Source organism: Carlito syrichta, unplaced genomic scaffold (genome assembly GCF_000164805.1).
Source record: "Carlito syrichta isolate Samal-C Ts95f unplaced genomic scaffold, Tarsius_syrichta-2.0.1 Scaffold289529, whole genome shotgun sequence".
In the NCBI taxonomy this organism is placed as follows: Eukaryota; Metazoa; Chordata; class Mammalia; order Primates; family Tarsiidae; genus Carlito; species Carlito syrichta.
Window position 1 is genome coordinate 202,778 of NW_007233625.1, and position 17,895 is coordinate 220,672.

A 17,895-nucleotide genomic window follows, 5' to 3' on the forward strand; every position below is an offset into this window, starting at 1 on the left:
TTCCCTAGGCGGGTCTTGAACCCGCGGGCTCAGGCAATCCACTCACCTCAGCCTCCCAAAGGCGCGGGATTACAGGCTGAGCCACCGAGCCTGGCTATGATACTCTTTAGAGACATCTGATACAGTTTACTTGAGAGCCACTGTTTCAAAATAAGATAATTTTATGACATGACATAAGATGTAGAAAGAAAGCAGTTATTCAGTAATGAAACACATTATTCTAATGATCTTTTATTTTCTTACCTGTATGTTCTAAATGTTTTAATGTCACATCGTCAACAGGGAAAAAGCTGAGGATAGCACCATATTCTGGACACATGTTTGCTATTGTAGTCCGATCAACTATAGATAATTGGGAAACTCCATTTCCAAAAAACTCAACAAACTTTCCAGCCACTCCTACTTGCCTGAGGTGCTATATAAAGGGATACATGAAAACACACAAAATTAGCTATGATTAGGTGCATGGATTCCCTAGAAACTATAAAATCTCATTTTAACCCATGCTAATAACAGTGAAGGAATGAGGTCCTTCATTATTCTTATAAAATATCAATACATTATGGTTTTGCAGTTGTTTAAGGTGAGCAGTCAAAAGAAGAGCAGTCTAATGTCACTGTTAGGGTAGAAAAGAGCCTGAATGCTCAAAATAACTATAACTCACATTTTAATGTCTGTGAAATCAGGATACACATTAGACTCAATGGTGTGTCTGTTTAGCTGGCTCATTTTCTTTCTTGGCAGTACATAAAACAGTGGGGTTTCTAACCATTGATGGCATCTTAGATTCAATGAAATACTAATATATTAATTAAACTATATTTAAATAAAAAACTATATACTGCCTATAGATTTCTTCAAATTACAACTACTGGCCCACATATTTATAGCATCACTAATTACAGGTAAATTTCATTTTGGCAAAATTTTTAATAAATGGTTTCAAACATAATTCCTTCCAAAATCATTTTTTTTTCTTTTTTTTGAGTTGGAGTCTCACTCTGTCACCCAGGCTGGAGTGCAGTGGCACACTCACGGTCACTGCAGCCTCAACCTGCTGGGCTCAGGAAATCCTTCCACCTCAGCCTTCCAAGTAGCTGGAGCTACAGGCATGCGCCACCACACCTGGCTAATTTTTTGGTTTATTGTAGAGATGAGGTCTTGCCAAGTTGTCCAGCCTGGTCTCAAACTCGTGGGCTCGGACAATCCTCTCACCTCAGCCTCCCAAAGTGCTAGGATTATAGGTGTGAGTCACTGTGCCTGGCCTAAAATCATTTTTCTCAGTTAACTATCAAGTAACCCACCCAATCAGCTACTCATTTTTCCTTTGTTTTTACTTTTTTTTTTTTTTAAAGAGACAAAGTCTCACTATCTTACTCAGGTTGGTCTTGAACTCCTGGGCTCAAGTGTCCTCCTGTACCTGGTCCTATTTTCTAAATTGTAAAATGGCCTCAGATTGGTATAGAAAGAGTACCTAAGAAGGTGATTAAGAGTGAAATTGCCAAACTGTGAATAATATTAAGTCCTAACATTTTAGAGGTACTAGGAATCACTTAATCCAAACTCTTCTTTATAGACATGGAAACTGAAACTTAAAAATTTTTTTGTCTCCATCAAAGAAAGATGGAAGAAAGTTGTTTCCTTATATTGATGGCTATATTTTGGAGGATGAGAGCTATACAGAATTAGATATAGCAAGTTAAATGCTGCTTTCATCAAATTAATGAGGTATTACAATATTAATATTTTGTAAAACACAATTACCCCATAAAAATCATTAATAGAACAGAATAAAAAAAGTAGTAATAATATATTCAATAAGTGTAAACATACATAAGACTACTTCTTAAAAATGAGTTAAAATGTCAAAAACACAAGAAAAGAACATAACCAGAGGATTCTGAAAAGCAGCATTAGTTTTCAAGCTGCCTGAAGGATATAATTGATTTCTCTAAAAACATAATGGGATATGTCCTTTTCTTTTAGAAATAATCCTGCCATTCCTAATTTAACTTCTTGATATTTTGGTACCAGGCAGTGAATCAATCATTTCCCTAAGATGCCACATTTTTTTCTAATTAGGGAAGAAGGATCAATACCAAATGCTGAGAGGAAGGCACTATCATCTCCTTACCCTATGGAATATCCTGAAAGCTGTCAGACCAACAATGTAACCAAAAATACTGAATTGCTGGGATCCAAATTGGAATTACATATGGAACACTTTCTAGGTACATTCTATTAATAAAACTTGTCTCAATCATTAAAATAAAGTCAGCGAAAACCAGAAATTTAGGATGAAGAGTTATAAGAGTTCACCTGTAATCCTTAAGCTTACATATTAACATGCTCAACAAGGTCAGTCTATATACTGAAGGAATGCAGCCAATATTTTTAAAACACAAGAGAAGTTTCTACATAATATTTCAAAGAAATGTGAAAACAGTAACAGAAAAATTTGATACTATCACAGCCATATTTCTACAGCCCATATTTTTCAAAGCATTATTTGGTAGAATAATGGTTTCACTCATGGGCAAATAATTCAATTAAAGGAGATCCAATCAGCCTTTGCTAAACAGATTTAAAAAAAATTCATGTAGTCAACAAATATTTACTGAGGCAACAAGGCACTCATAAGGTATAACCGTTAAGAGCATGGGCTCAAAAACTTGACTGGGCTAGAAATCTTGTTTTACTCCTTACTATTCAGCCCTTTAACCCTTAGTAAGTCATTAAACCTTACTGCGTCTTCAGTTTTCTCAAAATCAAAATAATAGTAATAGTACCTATCTCATGAGCTTGCTATGAAGAACTAATGAGCTAACATTTGAAAGGGATCCAAAAAACTCCGGAATTTATTTATTAAAAAATCGTGTATTTATTCTTACATGTTTAAACTTTAAGTCACCTTCAAGGTACTCTATTTGATGCAACACACCTATAAAGACCCCCTTTCCACTGCTCAGAACAGTTTCTTGTCAATTCTGATGCCTTTTAGTGCTTCTGACATTTTTTTTTACATCTCCCACATGGGCAAAACATTTCCCTTTGAGGGTTTTTTCCATCCCAGAAACAAAAAAAATGTTGCTTGGGGTGAGATGGAGTGAATAAAACTCCTGAAAAACTGCTGAACATTCAGTGTAGTGTGGGTAGGTACATTGTCATGGTGGAATAATCAGTCACCTTTTTTGCCACAACTCAGCACATTTCTTCCGCAAATTCTGATGCAACCTTCTCAAAACTTCCAGATAAATAGTTGCCCATTTAATCTGGAGGAACAAATTTCGAAAGTACTATAAGGGACTCCACCCTCCAAAAAGGTAATTCTGAATTTTTTTTGGTCTCCCTTTGTATGCCACGTGAACAATTACACAACAAATTTTGTTGTACTTACCAGTACAAAGTAAATGCTACATCTGCTGTTATTACTATGATGTTAACTATGATGGCATGGCTAATAATGTCAGAGACCTGAGGATGCAGTAATGAACCCTTGCTCTTCAGCTTCTCCACTTACATAAAAATAACGTCCACTAAGTCATACAGTTACCACAACTTTAACTTACCTTTGTAATGCCGAGAACAACATCTATTGATGTAACAAAAGGGTTTGATGACCCAGTTAACTCACATCCAACCACCTCTGGTAAAGTAAGAGAAACGGGCAGACCGAGCATAACTGCTTCTGTTTCAATGCCTCCGACCCCTAAAGTAATAAAGACAGGGATATAAACACAGCATATTCAAAAATAATTTTAAGTTATCCCTGTAACATCTAAATCTCTACACGTTTCATAAGCTTGTCTTGTTATAGTACTTAACTAAGAGTTGCTATATCACTATGAATGTGGACCACTGAACCAAGTCTTTCCAAAACAAGATTCTAGGAAGTCATTTCTACTCACAAGGTTGAAAATGCTTAAGTTCAGTCAGCATTTAAGTGAGCATTTATTATACTAGGCACTGTACTATGTTCAAGACACAGATATGAATAGAACCCAGTCCCTGCTACCCTCCAGAAGTTCAGTCTAATGAAAAAAAACTAAAGCAAATCAACAATACCCCATAAACTAAAAGTTATTATATCTCATAAAAGAGTAAACACAGAGTGGGGTACACTGAACTCAGTGATGGGAGTTAAGACTTTCAGAGGACAACTGAAGTTAGCCTTGGAGGAGTTAATATTAGCCACATTTCAACAATAAAAGAGATGGTCAGCAGAATCCAATCTGCCAGAGGAAATAGCCCATGCAAAACTATGGGGCATAAAAGAGCACAACCCACACAGGTAAATAAATGACTAGCTTCCTAGATGGGTACGGGTGAATGGCCAAACGGGTATCACATTGAAAAGGGCCTTGTACAAAATGCTGAGACATTTGGATTTATAAAGAAGGCCAGAAGACACACAAGGACTTTAAACAAAGTAACCTTTGTATACATCATCACCACTCAATTACAAATGGCAGTGTTATGCTGGGCCCTGTGCAAATTTCCTTTGTAAATCTTCTTTTACCACACTGTTCACAAATTCTTGTGTTAAGATTTTGCTGTTGTGTTGCTATTATAGATGAAGAAAACCAGAGCTTCAAAGAGGCTATAAAGACCTACTAATTATGTTGCCATAATGTTCTTGACACTCCCACTCTAAAGTAAATTAAATATACTTAGTCATTTACTTACCCCACCCTAGAATTCCTAAGCCATTCACCATGGTTATATGTGAATCTGTGCCGACAACGCTATCTGGGAAGAGGAGGTCCTTTGCTTCAAAAACCACTCTTGACAAATATTCCAAGTTTACTTGATGAGCCATTCCAGTTCCAGGAGGGATTACAGCCACATTCTTAAAAACTCTTGAGCTCCACTATATTGTATTTTGTTTAAATTTAAGAAATACAAATGTTAACATATGATTTGCGCTCACAAGCAAGATATAGACACTGACACTGAAAGTATTTTAACCAATATTCAACACAGTAAATTCAAAATTGACAGCACATACTTAAAAAACAAATACAGATACTGAACCTCAATATATTCATTTTTCAGATTATTAAAACAAAATTAATTTAGGTAAAATAAAAATGTTCAAATAGTCCAAATAAATGGCAGTATTCAATTATGTTCCAAAGACTCTCGGGGGTGGGAAAAGGGAAGGCCCCATGTACCAGGCCCTCCTTCCAAGTGCTCTTAAACCAGAGCTACTGTTTTCATCTTTCTTTAAACACTCCAATAACATTTTATTTTAAGAAACAAACGGTTTTACTACTATGAAGCCTTTAGAAACCACTAAAGATATAAAAATTGTACCGTTAAATATTTTATAAATTCCAATATAAAAATTTCCTGAAATTACTCATACCTTAAAAAATTGAAGCCTCTCTCGATTTCTGCCAAATTCTACTTCTTGATTTTTTAACACTGTTTCAGGTCTAAAAGGAAGAAGAGCTTGCATTAAATGTATGTATTACAAAAAAGATTTGTCTTGTTTCTTTCTAAGTCATTCTTTTTTAAACTTTTTTTTAGAGACAGCTCTGTCACCCAGGCTGAAGGACAGAGGCATAATGAAGCTCACTGCAGCCTCAAAACTCCTGGGCTCAAGCGATCTTACTTCAGCTTCCTCAGTAGCTGTGAGTGCAGGCACTGCTACTACACCTGGCTGATTAAAAAAAATTTTTTTTTTTAGTTGGAGACAGAGTCTTGCTATATTGCCCAGAATAGTCTCAAGCTCCTGGGCTCAAGTGATACTCCTGCCTCAGTCTTCCAAAGTACTGGGATTACAAATATTTGGGCAACCACACCTGGCCTAAGCCATCACTCTTACACATATATATATACAAACATATTCTTAAAATTTGTGGAAGAACAATTTTACTAGACTTCTCAAAATTAATTTCCTTTTCAACAAAGAAGTTCTGCTGTGAATGACACACTACAAGAGCTACAGAAAGGAGTTATCTTTAAGAGTTAAGAAAACTATGTCTATACCAGCATCCAAAACTGTACTTAGGCCAAAATAAAAATAAAAAGGTAAGCTTTGCTGGGTTTTCCACTGTAAGAAAAAGGAGGGTAGTAGATTATTCAACAATAAGCAAGTAAATTTCTATCCACCTGGCTCTCAAAGTAGGAGATGGGTGCAGATAATCGCTATGTAGCACATTAGCACTGATAAACATCATTTTATAGTTTTGCTTTTTTTTTTAAACTCTAATTCCACGACAGATTATGTTGTATAGTTTAAAAAGAGTTTTTGGCAAAAAAATCGTTTAACCATCTCATCCTAAATGGAAGACTCTGTTTTAAGTATAAGTAGCAGTTTACTTTACATAGATTAAAAATATATTTTGCATGAATTAGTTAAACTAAGTGATAAAAGCAACTGTCCTCTAAGCAATAATGTAGTACCATTTTTAGGAAACTCCTTTTATCTGATGGATATATTTTAAAAATATTTCAAACACTTGTTAAGTTGTTTAATTAACCTGACAGCTGGTGATTAGGTGCTGACTAGAATATCAATATAACTTAAATTATACATGTCCTCCAGAGTCCAGATAATTATAGTTGTTTTAATTGTAAACTTTTTTTAAAAACAAAGATTACTTTAATAATTCATGGCTGAGTGATCTTTTGAAGTCAAGCACATCTTAGTGTGAATTCTCAGGACCTTAGGGAATACAGCTTTCTATAGCCACTCCAATTAGGTTACCTTTCAATAGCACTTATGACTAGAGTGCCACAGCAACATTTATTAGCTCATAACCTGACTTCAAATTAGGCAGTAATTTCAAGCACCAAATGTTATGCTCTCACTTTTCTACCCCTCAATTTCTTAAGTCTATAATTAATGCTTTATCGACACATTAAAGAACACAAAAGAGATTATTTTCATACAGCAAAGGATTACATATAACCCACCTTAATACTTTGTAATTTAGAGTGAAAATTGAGGGGAAACGTTACATCATATTGGATTTTTAGAATAAAAATATACCACTAAGTAGTTCATACTCTGCCAGTTATAAAATGACAATTAAAAAAAAATCAATGACTTTGAATCAATAAATCCTTCTTTTCAAGAAATTAATTTCTGTACAAGAGGTGCTAATCTCAAAAGTCAACATGTTTTCAACAACCAGGACAACTAGGTAGCAAGAACAAGGAGTGATTACGCAAATGTCACAATTCGATGGCAAAGGCCTCACATGTTATACAGATATCTTAGAAAGGATGCACATGCAAGGTCATTATAACCTGAAGCTTTACAAAAAATCTGAGTCCAAAATTCTGCAACTAGACAGAACTTGCAAGATCTAGCCCAGGGGCAAAGGAATTAATATAGTATTTGGCACTTAGGATAAATATTAGTGGACATTATTGCTAGTGCTTCTAAATCTTAAATGTATTAAATTTTTTCAGACTTAAAGTATAAGTAATTTTTTGCTAAGCTAAAAAAATTCTGACAGTCTATTAACAATGGGATAAACAATATAGTTCTCTTAAAAGACTTTGGATATTTTATAGCATATAAAAATTCAAGTCACAGAGTTCTTTTTCTATTTTGAAAAATTACCTATTACAAAATCTAGCCAAATCCTAAAAGCAAAATTCTTTTTTTTCTAGGCATGTTTATGACTTTCCATGGTACCATATAGAAAATCACAAAAATGTTAAAAACATACAAGTATATAGTGAATTCACAAAAGAGTTATGAATGACTAATGAACGTATGAATGTTACAAAGGCAATGAAATAAAAAATTCAGTTTAAAACGAGATCATAGCTGGGCACAGGGGCTCACACCTGTAATCCCAGCACTTTGGAAGGCTGAAACAGGAAGATCGCTTGATGCTAGGAGTTGGAGGTTGCAGTGAACTATGATTACGCCACTGCACTCCAGTTTTGGTGACAGAGGGACACACTATCTCTAAAAAATGAAAATAATAAATAAAAAAAATTAGATCTCATCTTTGTCTACATTAGTCATAAAAATGAAATATATTTACAGATAAGTTTTAACAAACTTTGCTTCCTTAGGAACAGAAATACAGAATGGTATTTAGAGATGACCATTTTAATTAAATGTGTTCTTGCAGTATAACAGGAGATGCATATAAAAATGCAACTCAGTACGTAAGTGTGAAGGTAATGTAACAGAAACTGGGTGGAAAGAAAATAAGTATGGTTTTCTTAACTGCCAAAAAAAAAAAAAAAAAAAAAAAACAACTGGCAGTAATAAACATAAAAAACAAACAAACAAAAAAACTCATACTCAGGCACTGGTTGCAAATGAAAAGGACATAGGATGGGTGTATTCTCAATCTGTGAAGAAAATGTTCCTGAGTTTCGGCCTAGTTCTCCAGAATCACACGGTCCTCGGCATGTAGTCTGGCCTCTGCAGGGAAGCTTCTTAGGCTGCACTTTAAGCGGAGAAAGTTTTCCTGTTTTCTGCAGGTCACCACCTCCGGGATTTGGCGCATTCTGTATTGCACTATTATTACAAAAAGGAAACAAAATAAGTCATTTAAAAGCGACAGAGTTTCAGTTCTTCAAAAAATGCACACTAGCAATACAATCTGGAAGTAACTGAATGACATTCAAAGGTTAATACACCATTTAACCCACATTTCAAAGGCAAATCCAGATCACAAATACAGAATCAGGTAATTTACATTTACAGAGATGAAAACATAATTCTAAGTGTCCAGTATAATCACTTTCATATATTCTACACCAACTTAAATAACTTAGCAAGTACTGAAATATATTTTTCCCCCACTTAAAAGAAATTTAGAGCTATAGTTTAATCTAGAGGTCAAAATCTCTCATAGGTTATAATAAATTAGTCTTATTCCATTACTCTAGGGAATATAAAAGAAAGCTGATGCAAGATAACAGAAATATGTCTTGTCTAGTTTAATCTTGGTAAAGGGGCCTTATAACTATAGCAAGTTCCCTACATACAAACCTTCAAGTTGCAGACTTTCATATATGCAAACACGTATTTGCATGTCCAATTACTTTAGCTGTTGTCTGGTGTACACTGTCACGTGTGTGCATCCTCTACAAGCGGCTGTGCTTTTATGTACTTTACTATACAGTACTGTATACAGTAGTGTAGTATCTTTATTTCAAACTTAGGATGTATTATAAACCTATTACAGTACAGTACAGTACTACATAGCTGATTGTGTTAGTTGGGTACCAAGGTTAACTTTGTAGGACTTATGAACATGTTATCAGAACAAAACTCATTCATATGTAGGGGACTTACTGTATAACCAACTTATTTCAGTGGAAAGAAACTATAGCTTTAGTGAGCTCAGTGTTTTCAATCACTAATCAATGAAAGACAATCATGGCTCACATCTTTAGATTCTCTCTGAAATGCAAGTAGGCTAAAAGCAAAAAAGGAAACAAAGACTGAACTGAGATGTTCACTCCAAAAAGTAGGCTCTAGGCTCATACATTTCTATGAAAAATAGCAGCAGAAATAAACAAATATGAAAATAACTCAGACTGAATACAGAAAAAGTCACCATTCCATCAACTTGTCACCAATTTCTCCTTTCATGTACTGGTCAATAATAAATACAGCATATTTGACTCTGGCATCAATTACCTGTACTCCTTTCCCTGTACAATACACTTACACAGCAGGTTGGTTACCAGTTAACTAGCATGGCTATCTATAATATCTGTATTGAAGTACCATTTACTGAAGTCAATTTGTAAAGAATGGTCAACTGTAAGATCTGTTGGACAGGCAGGATGGACTTTCTTAGGGTCACTTCCAAGAGTTTTCACTGCCTCCCTCATAGCAGCAAAATCCACCATTGCCGGAATTCCACTAGAAAATAAAGAATGATCAAATTATGGTTCTAATTGTTTTCTAGACATACTTACTAAATGATTAACATGTACTTATTCACTTTTATATTTTAAAAGTATCCTTTTTTAGTTTACATTATTGTTATTTTTTTTGGAGTCAGGGTCTCACTCTGTTCCCAGGTTGGAATGCAGTGGCCATAATCACGGCTCACTGTAACCTCAACCTCCTGTGCTCAGTTGATCCTTCTACTTCAGCCTCCCAAGTAGTTAAAAATATAGACATGTGCCACCATGCCCAGCTAATTAAAAAAATTTTTTTGTAGAGACAAGGTCTTGCTATGTTGCCTAGGTTGGTCTCGAACTCCTGGGCTCAAGCAATCCTCTTGCCTCAGCCTCCCAAAGTGCAGGGATTATAGGCATAAGCCACTGCATTCAGCCTTACATTCATTTTTAATAACATACTTATTATCCAAAGTTATATTTATCCTGGTTTAATAAGAATTAACATTAAGTATTACTTGAGAACTTGAGTGCTCGAGGCAGATATGCCAAAAATAACACAAGAGGCGATTTTTGGAGGCATTAAGTAAACTTCACAGAACTGCCCAAGGAAGTTTTTCTCCTGCCTTTTGTTTTCATTCCCCCTTCCCTTTCCTTAGTTCAGGCTCTTTCGCTGGTGCCTTCTTGTTACCCTAAAGCATCCATAGTAGCTTTTGCCATTTTACATTCATCCACCCCATAGATCCAGCCAACCATGTAACAAGCATCTACCAAATGCTTCAGTGAGCTAGACACCAATGGTACAAGGTCAAATAAGACATAATTCTGGCTCTCAATGAATTTTTAGAAAGGATAAAGCAATGATTACATTATAGTACCATGAGTGCTATAACAGTAGCACACACAGGGTACACAGAGCAGCAATACATAAACTAGATTTAGGAGGGTGGGTTAAGGGAATGTTCTAACCTACTCCGATGACCCCTTCAAAGCTCAGTTCAATATCAATGCTTCCAATAAACAATCCCTGGACTTTTAGACTATGGTAAAGACTTCGGATTTTATTTTCAGTATGATGAAAGCCAACTGGCACATGGAGAAATGATATGATCTGATTAACATTTTTAACCAAGTCACTCCATACCCTATGTAAAGAATAGACTACTACCGGGCTCGGTGGCTCAGCCTGTAATCCCGTGCCTTTGGGAGGTTGAGGTGAGTGGATTGCCTAAGCCCGCAGGTTCAGACCCACCTGGGCAGCAAGACTTCATCTCTACAATAAATCAAAAAATCAGCTGGGCGTGGTAGTGCGTGCCTGTAATTCCGGCTACTCAGAAGGCTGAGGCAGAAGGATTGCCGGAGCCCAGCAGGTCGAGGCTGCGGTGGCCAGGAGCAGCCACTGCACTCCAGTCTGGGTGACAGAGTGAGACTCCAACTCAAAAAAAAAAAAAAAAAAGAATAGACTACTGACTGCAAGAGTGGAACCAAGGAGTATTGATTGTGGTTATAGTCCAGGATGACAGTGGTAGAGATGGCAGCTAGACACAGGATTCGTTTCAAAGGTAGCACTGACAGAACCTGCTGACAGACTGATTAGAGGGCATTAAAGAAAGAAAACCAAGGCTAACTCCAAATTGAGGCCTAAACAAATGGGAGTCCATGGTGCCATTTACAATGATAAAAAAGACTTGGGGCCAGGCACGGTGGCTCAAGCCTGTAATCCCAGCACTTTGGGAAGCCGAAGTAAGAGCACTGCCTGAGCCCAGGGGTTCAAGACCAGCCCGGGCAACTTGGCAAGATCTCATCTTCACAATTAAAAAAAAAAATGAAAAAGTTAGCCAGGCATGGTAGCACGCACCTATAGTGCTGGCTACTTGGAAGGCTGAGGCGGAAGGATGGCCTGAGCCCAGAAGGTCGATGATGGGGTGGCCATGAGCGTGCCACCACACTCTGGTCTGGGTGATGGAGTGAGACTCTGACTTAAAAAATATATATACAAATAAAAAGACTAGGAAATAAATAGGTGAGGTAGACAATCAAGAAATCAAGTTTCGAATATGTTAAGTTTGAGAAACTATAATTATTGGTTATGTAGGGATCATAATCAGAGCAGTTAAGCAAAAGCAGTTTTAAATTAAATGGTATAAGAGGCAGTTCTCTGATTTTTAATGAACTGCTTCAATTTAGAAAAGGCAATTTTTTAAATTGATAAACTAACCATCAAAATTAAAAGCAAAAGAGTCATCCATCAGGGAGTATGAATTTTAAAAAGGAAACACTGAAAATTCATTCATGAAAAATAAACCCATCACTCACGTAAAATCTTGAAGAAGAACACGGGCAGGAAAAAAGGGCACTTCAACATTGCTTTGTTTGGTTTTCCAGTCTAAAATGTTCATAACATCTTCCTTTTTCATTAAAAAGCCATCACAATTTCGTACAGCAGCTTCCAACAGGACCCGTATTGAATAAGGCAGAACATCTGATGAAAGAAAACATTGCAATTAACAAGAAACTAGCCATACCTATATACTATAAAAACTACAACAGCAAAATTAGATAAAGACAAAGATGCATTGTTATCTCAACTTGAAAATTTCACTTTTTAGTCAACAATTCATGTCAACACCACACTTTTTGTAACTGTGGCTTTCCTGTACATAAGCCCAGAGCCCTGAAAAAGCAGAGATAAAAATCTTCACACAAGAGCTGCATTAATTTCAAAATATCAGACTATAACCATGACAAATACTTGTCATTCAGGAAATTCACAGAAAAACTGAAAAGCACAGAAAATTAGAATTAAATTCAATAACGAAGACATTAGCTGAGAGCAGTGGCTTATGCTCTAATCTTAGCACTCTGGGAGGCTGAGGAAGAAAGATTGCTGAAGCCCAGGAGTTCGATACCAGCCTAGGCAACATAGTAAGACCTTGTATTTCTACAAAAAATTAGCGGAGCATGATGGTGCACACTTGTAGTACCAGCTACTCAGGAGGCTGAGGTGGAAGGATCACCTAAGCCTAGAATGTCAAGGTTTCAGTGAGTTGAGCTCCAGCCTGGGGAACAGAATGAGACCAACTCAAATAAATAAATAAATAAATAAATAAAAGATATTCCCTAGTATGGGGGCAAAAAAGTTAAATTGTGCAAAAGGTCATTACAATATTTCCATCAAAAATTATTAAAGTTTAGAAGTAAATTGGGGGCCGGGTGTGTGGTGCACACTTGTAATCCCAGCACTTTGGGAGACAGATGTGAGAGAACCACCTGAGCCCAGGGGTTTGAGACCAGCCTAGACAACTTGGGGGGACCTTGTCTCTACAAAAAATTAGCTGGATGTGGTATGGCGTACACCTGTAGCCCCAACTACTCAGGAGGCTAAGATAGAAGGATCACCTGAGCCCAGCAGGTTGAGGCTACAGTAGCCATGAGCATGCCACTGCACTCCAGCCTGAGCAACAGAGTGAGACACTGATGCAAAAAATAAAAAATAAAATGAAGCAGTAAACTGGAATGCTTAGATAAATATAATTCATTCCATAAAAACTTCCATTCACTTTTAATGACTAGTTTAAGGATACAATAGAGAAAGTGATTTTGTATTTCTAAATTTTCAGCCACATTAAATTTTCATACCAGACTTTGCCACACAAGTGTTTCCTTAAGATTTAAAGGGAAGACTGAATTAGTATGGGGTTGATTGAATACATCATTGTAATCCATACAATGATTACTATGTAGCTGTTTAAAGAAATGAGAAGTACTGGTCATTACTTTCCTTAAGTTCTGGCCAAAACTGAGTGAGCTTTCTGAAAGGCAAATAAAATAAAGTCACTTCAAAAAAAAAGTTCTGGTCAGGCCATGTATTCTTTGAGCTATGGCCATCATGTTTTCTTAGCTTTGGCCCCCTCTTCTACCTTAAGGAGGTGAGTCCTTTTTCTCCCTTGTCTCTAATTTATTTATTTATTTTTTTGAGTAGGAGTCTCACTTTGTCACCCAGGCTGGAGTGCAGTGGTACACTCATGGCCACCACAGCCTCGACCTACTAGGCTAAGGCGATCCTTTCACCTCAGCCTTCCAAGTAGCTGAAACCACAGGTGTATGCCACCATGCCCAGCTGATTTTTTGATTTATTGTAGAGACGAGGTCTTGCCATGTTGCTCAGGCTGGTCTCGAACCCCTGAACTCAGGCAATCCTCTTGCCTAGGTCTCCCAAAGCGCTGGGATTACAGGCTTGAGCCACTAGGCCCAGCTAATTTATTTTTTAAATAAACGATATTTTCAAATCTAAAAAAAAAAAAAAAAGAAAAGAAAAGAAATGAGGAGTTCTACATACTGTTAGGGAGTGATCTGAATATTTCATTAAGAAAAAAAGCAGCTCAGAGCAGTGTTTATTTATAGTATACTGCGTTTCCTGTAAGAAAAGGGGCTAAAAAATATGTATTTTAAAATTAGACATTAAACATCATTTAAAAGCATATTATTATATGTTAAATATATACATATAAAATACACCCACATATTACATATTCTTAAATAAAAAGAAACAATGAAAGGATCAACTGAAAAACAGCATATATCTCACAGAGTATTTTGAGTGTACCTCCCTGTGGGATAGATACTAAACACAAAAAAGCAAACTACAGTTATTAGTACTGCTATTTTGAAACTGTGATATGTATAATAAGAAAGCAAATAAATACTTCTGTTACTATGACTGGGAGCCACAGATGTCTAGTTATACAAGTATATGATAATATATAAGCATACAATCAGATTAACAAATGAGAACTAAAGTAACTCTTGTTGAGTATCTTTGGTTATTTCATAGAGTGGTAGCATTTTGGAAATGGAATTATTAAACTTGATGTCTTGGAGAATATGCGACCTGCTCACTGGGTGGGGAGCTGGGAGGAGAAAGTGTGCCAACAAAAGGGTTCTGTGCCTGTAAGTTACATAAATAAGACTGTCTCACTACTGTTCCACATGTACAGTTTAGTTAATACTGTTGTGTTTAAAGGATATACAAATCCTAATGCTCAATGTATGCTAGAAGTAGTAGACAGTAAAATAACCCCATTATACATGTACTTCTGTTAGTTTTTAGGAAGGCCTGTCTTCTGGGAGTGGTCTTTGTTAATCTGCCTTTGTTAATCTGCCAGATGAAGTCCTGTACTCACCGGAATGATAGAAGAAGAATGAAGGGCGAGGCTTTCTGCTAGGATGTCCACATCTAAATGATGGGTTTAGATTCTAACTAGAGGCCTCTAAGTGCATTTCTGGTAAAGTATCTGTTTCTTGTGTACAGAGTTTGTTTCTCATTTAGTAACACCTAAGCCTGAGGTGACTGTATGATAAAAAGTAGAGTTAGTGAACGAGCCAACTTGTAAACATATTTTTATTATGATTGTTAGAAAAGATGAAACTTGGACATGGAACTGCTAAGCCATCTCTGACAGAGTCTATTAGGACTTGTTCATTAGGTTGGCAGCTGAGGGGCAGAGGAAGTATAAGGGGAGAGTCATGCAGATATGCGCATATTCACATTTCAATGACAGCCCTGATGTATGTGCATCTCAATTCAGTGGAAACAAACTTTCTTGCTAATATTTTAATGAAATAAATCAGATAATTAATTCTCTTAGAAACACACTTAGCACACTCTGCTGCTTTGTCTCATTTAAAATTGTGTATTATGTATGGGGCAACCCTTTCTGGTCCCCTCCCCCTGTGGGACTTTTATAAGCTCTCAATAAATCCTGCTTTCTCATTTTAAAACATTGTGTATTACAGAAATGTGGCATTTAATTTAATTTAATTTTTGAGTTGGAGTCTCACTCTGTCTCCCAGGCTGGAGTACAGTGGCATGCTCATCACCATCACAGCCTTGACCTGCTGGGCTCCAGCGATACTTCCACCTCGGCCTTCTAAATAGCCGGAACTATAGGCGCGCGCTACCATATCCAGCTAATTTTAGATTTATTGTAGAGACGAGGTCTTGCCAAGTTGCCCGAAAGAGCAGCATTTTAGTTGTACCCCTGTCAATACTTTTATCTAGACGACTTTTGCCATTTTTGTCTTCCATGAAATTTTGCCCCCTAAAAACATAGGATTACATTTTTTCATGATTTTGAGTCAAGTAGTGTATTCACAGTTATAGTGTTAGGATTCTGAATTGGTAACTATTCATGATTTACACATACTGTATGATCTCAGCCACATACAATTGGACATTGTCTATATATACACATAAGACCTAGAAGACATGTCAAACTGTTTATGATTGAGGATGATTTTGTTTTTTGCTTCTTGTGTTTTTTAGTTTCCTATAGTGCACATATTAATTTTTTAAAGGTTATTTTCAAAACTTGAAAAAAATCAGAGCAGCTAAGTAAAAAAAAAAAAAATCTATATTTCTAAATTGGAAATATGGGTGCAAGCTTATGAATTATTTTGCTCTTTCTAAAAGAATATGTATTTCCTAATTCTATTACTAAAAATGCCTAAAACAATGACAACACAACAGTAACAAATCCTTAGCAACTCAGCTTGCTGTTTCTTTTTTTTTTTTTGAGTTGGAGTCTCACTCTGTCACCCAGACTGGAGTGCAGTGGCCGCTCCCAGCCACCGCAGCCTCGACCTGCTGGGCTCCAGCGATCCTTCCGCCTCAGACTTCCGAGTAGCCGGAATTACAGGCGTGCACTACCACGCCCGGCTGATTTTTTGATTTATTGTAGAGATGAGGTCTCGCTGCCCAGGCGGGTCTCGATCGCATGGGCTCAGGCAATCCACTCACCTCAGCCTCCCAAAGGCGCGGGATTACAGGCTGAGCCACTGAGCCCGGCACAGCTTGCTGTTTCTAAATACTATTTCTCATTTAAAGAACAACAACAAAATTTCCTTCAGAGAAATGGCCGATTCTATGTCCAGGGAAGGATATGTACAAAATGAGGCTGGAGCATTTTGCATCAGAAACAAAAAAAAAAAATCAAAGACTAATGGGGACACTAATGAGTCAATGTGAGCATCAAAATAAATAATGACTATAATCTGAATGTATAAATAGTCTTTAGTTCATAATGACTCTTCATCGATCACCAATGCAAGTTGCTAGGATCTCATTACTCTGAAAAGTGACAAATAATGGGGGGAAATCAATCATTATTGTCTTTTCTGATTTCAAGTAATCAAATCATTAGAGAAGTTCTTTGTTACAAAAGAATTACAGCTAATAAATGTGGAATGATATAATTCAAAAAATCACCAATATGCAACATCTAATAAAGTAACAGATCTAGACAATGATCATAAAAGGGTGCTAAAATCATTACGTAATATGTGGGCCAGGCATGGAGGCTCATGCCTGCAATCCCAGCACTTTGAAGGCAGAGGCAGGAGGACTGCTTGAGTCTGGGAGTTGGAGACCAGCTCAGGCAACATTGTGAAACTTTTTTAGTGTCTTTACAAAAAAAAATATGGAAACATTAGCCAGACATGGAGGCAGACACCTGTAGTCCCAACTACTAGGGAGGCTGAGGCAGAAAGACTGCCTGACTCCAGGAAGTCGAAACTACAAGTGAGCTGTGATGGTGCCATTGCACTCCAGTCTGGGTGACAGAGTGAAACTCCGACTCAGAAAAAAAAAAGTAATATGGATGGGGAAAGAGAAAGAGCAAGCTGATAACACTTATACCCATTTAGCATCACCAAAAGTGAGACATCAGAGATATTTTTTGCCTCCTGAAGAAACAAAAAATAATACACTAACTAGAGAGTTGAAAAATAAGTACATAAATAAGTGTGAATCTGATTAAATCTCTAGCTCTAACTTCCAGTTACCAGGAAACATGGAAGACAGTAAACAATAAAATGAAACCACAAAGAAGCAACCAGCCAAATCTGGAATGTGATACATTCTACAGGATAAAGACTCTAGTTTCTTTAATACAAAAATTGTATGGAAAAGGAGAAGAGGACTATTACAGATTTAAAGAGACGTACAAGGCCAGGTATGGTGGCTCATGTCCATAATCCCTGCACTTTGGGAGGCCAAGG

The 17,895-nt window shown here is 36.6% G+C and overlaps 1 protein-coding gene across 2 annotated transcripts in view; it reads right to left on the reverse strand.

Annotated features, from left to right (window-relative positions):
- The window catches only part of IREB2 (iron responsive element binding protein 2), a 54,574-nt gene that overhangs the window by 19,149 nt on the left and 17,530 nt on the right, over positions 1-17,895 (reverse strand). Inside the window, exons 3-9 of one of the 2 annotated variants that reach the window (XM_021710533.1) lie at positions 12,154-12,319; positions 9,719-9,856; positions 8,279-8,497; positions 5,369-5,438; positions 4,687-4,870; positions 3,570-3,709; positions 244-415 (exon numbers count right to left, since the gene is read on the reverse strand). In XM_021710533.1, coding sequence (XP_021566208.1) covers positions 244-415; positions 3,570-3,709; positions 4,687-4,870; positions 5,369-5,438; positions 8,279-8,497; positions 9,719-9,856; positions 12,154-12,319 — 1,089 coding nt within the window. The remainder of the gene's footprint in view (positions 1-243; positions 416-3,569; positions 3,710-4,686; positions 4,871-5,368; positions 5,439-8,278; positions 8,498-9,718; positions 9,857-12,153; positions 12,320-17,895) is intronic. The other variant, XM_021710534.1, reaches the window with a different exon arrangement.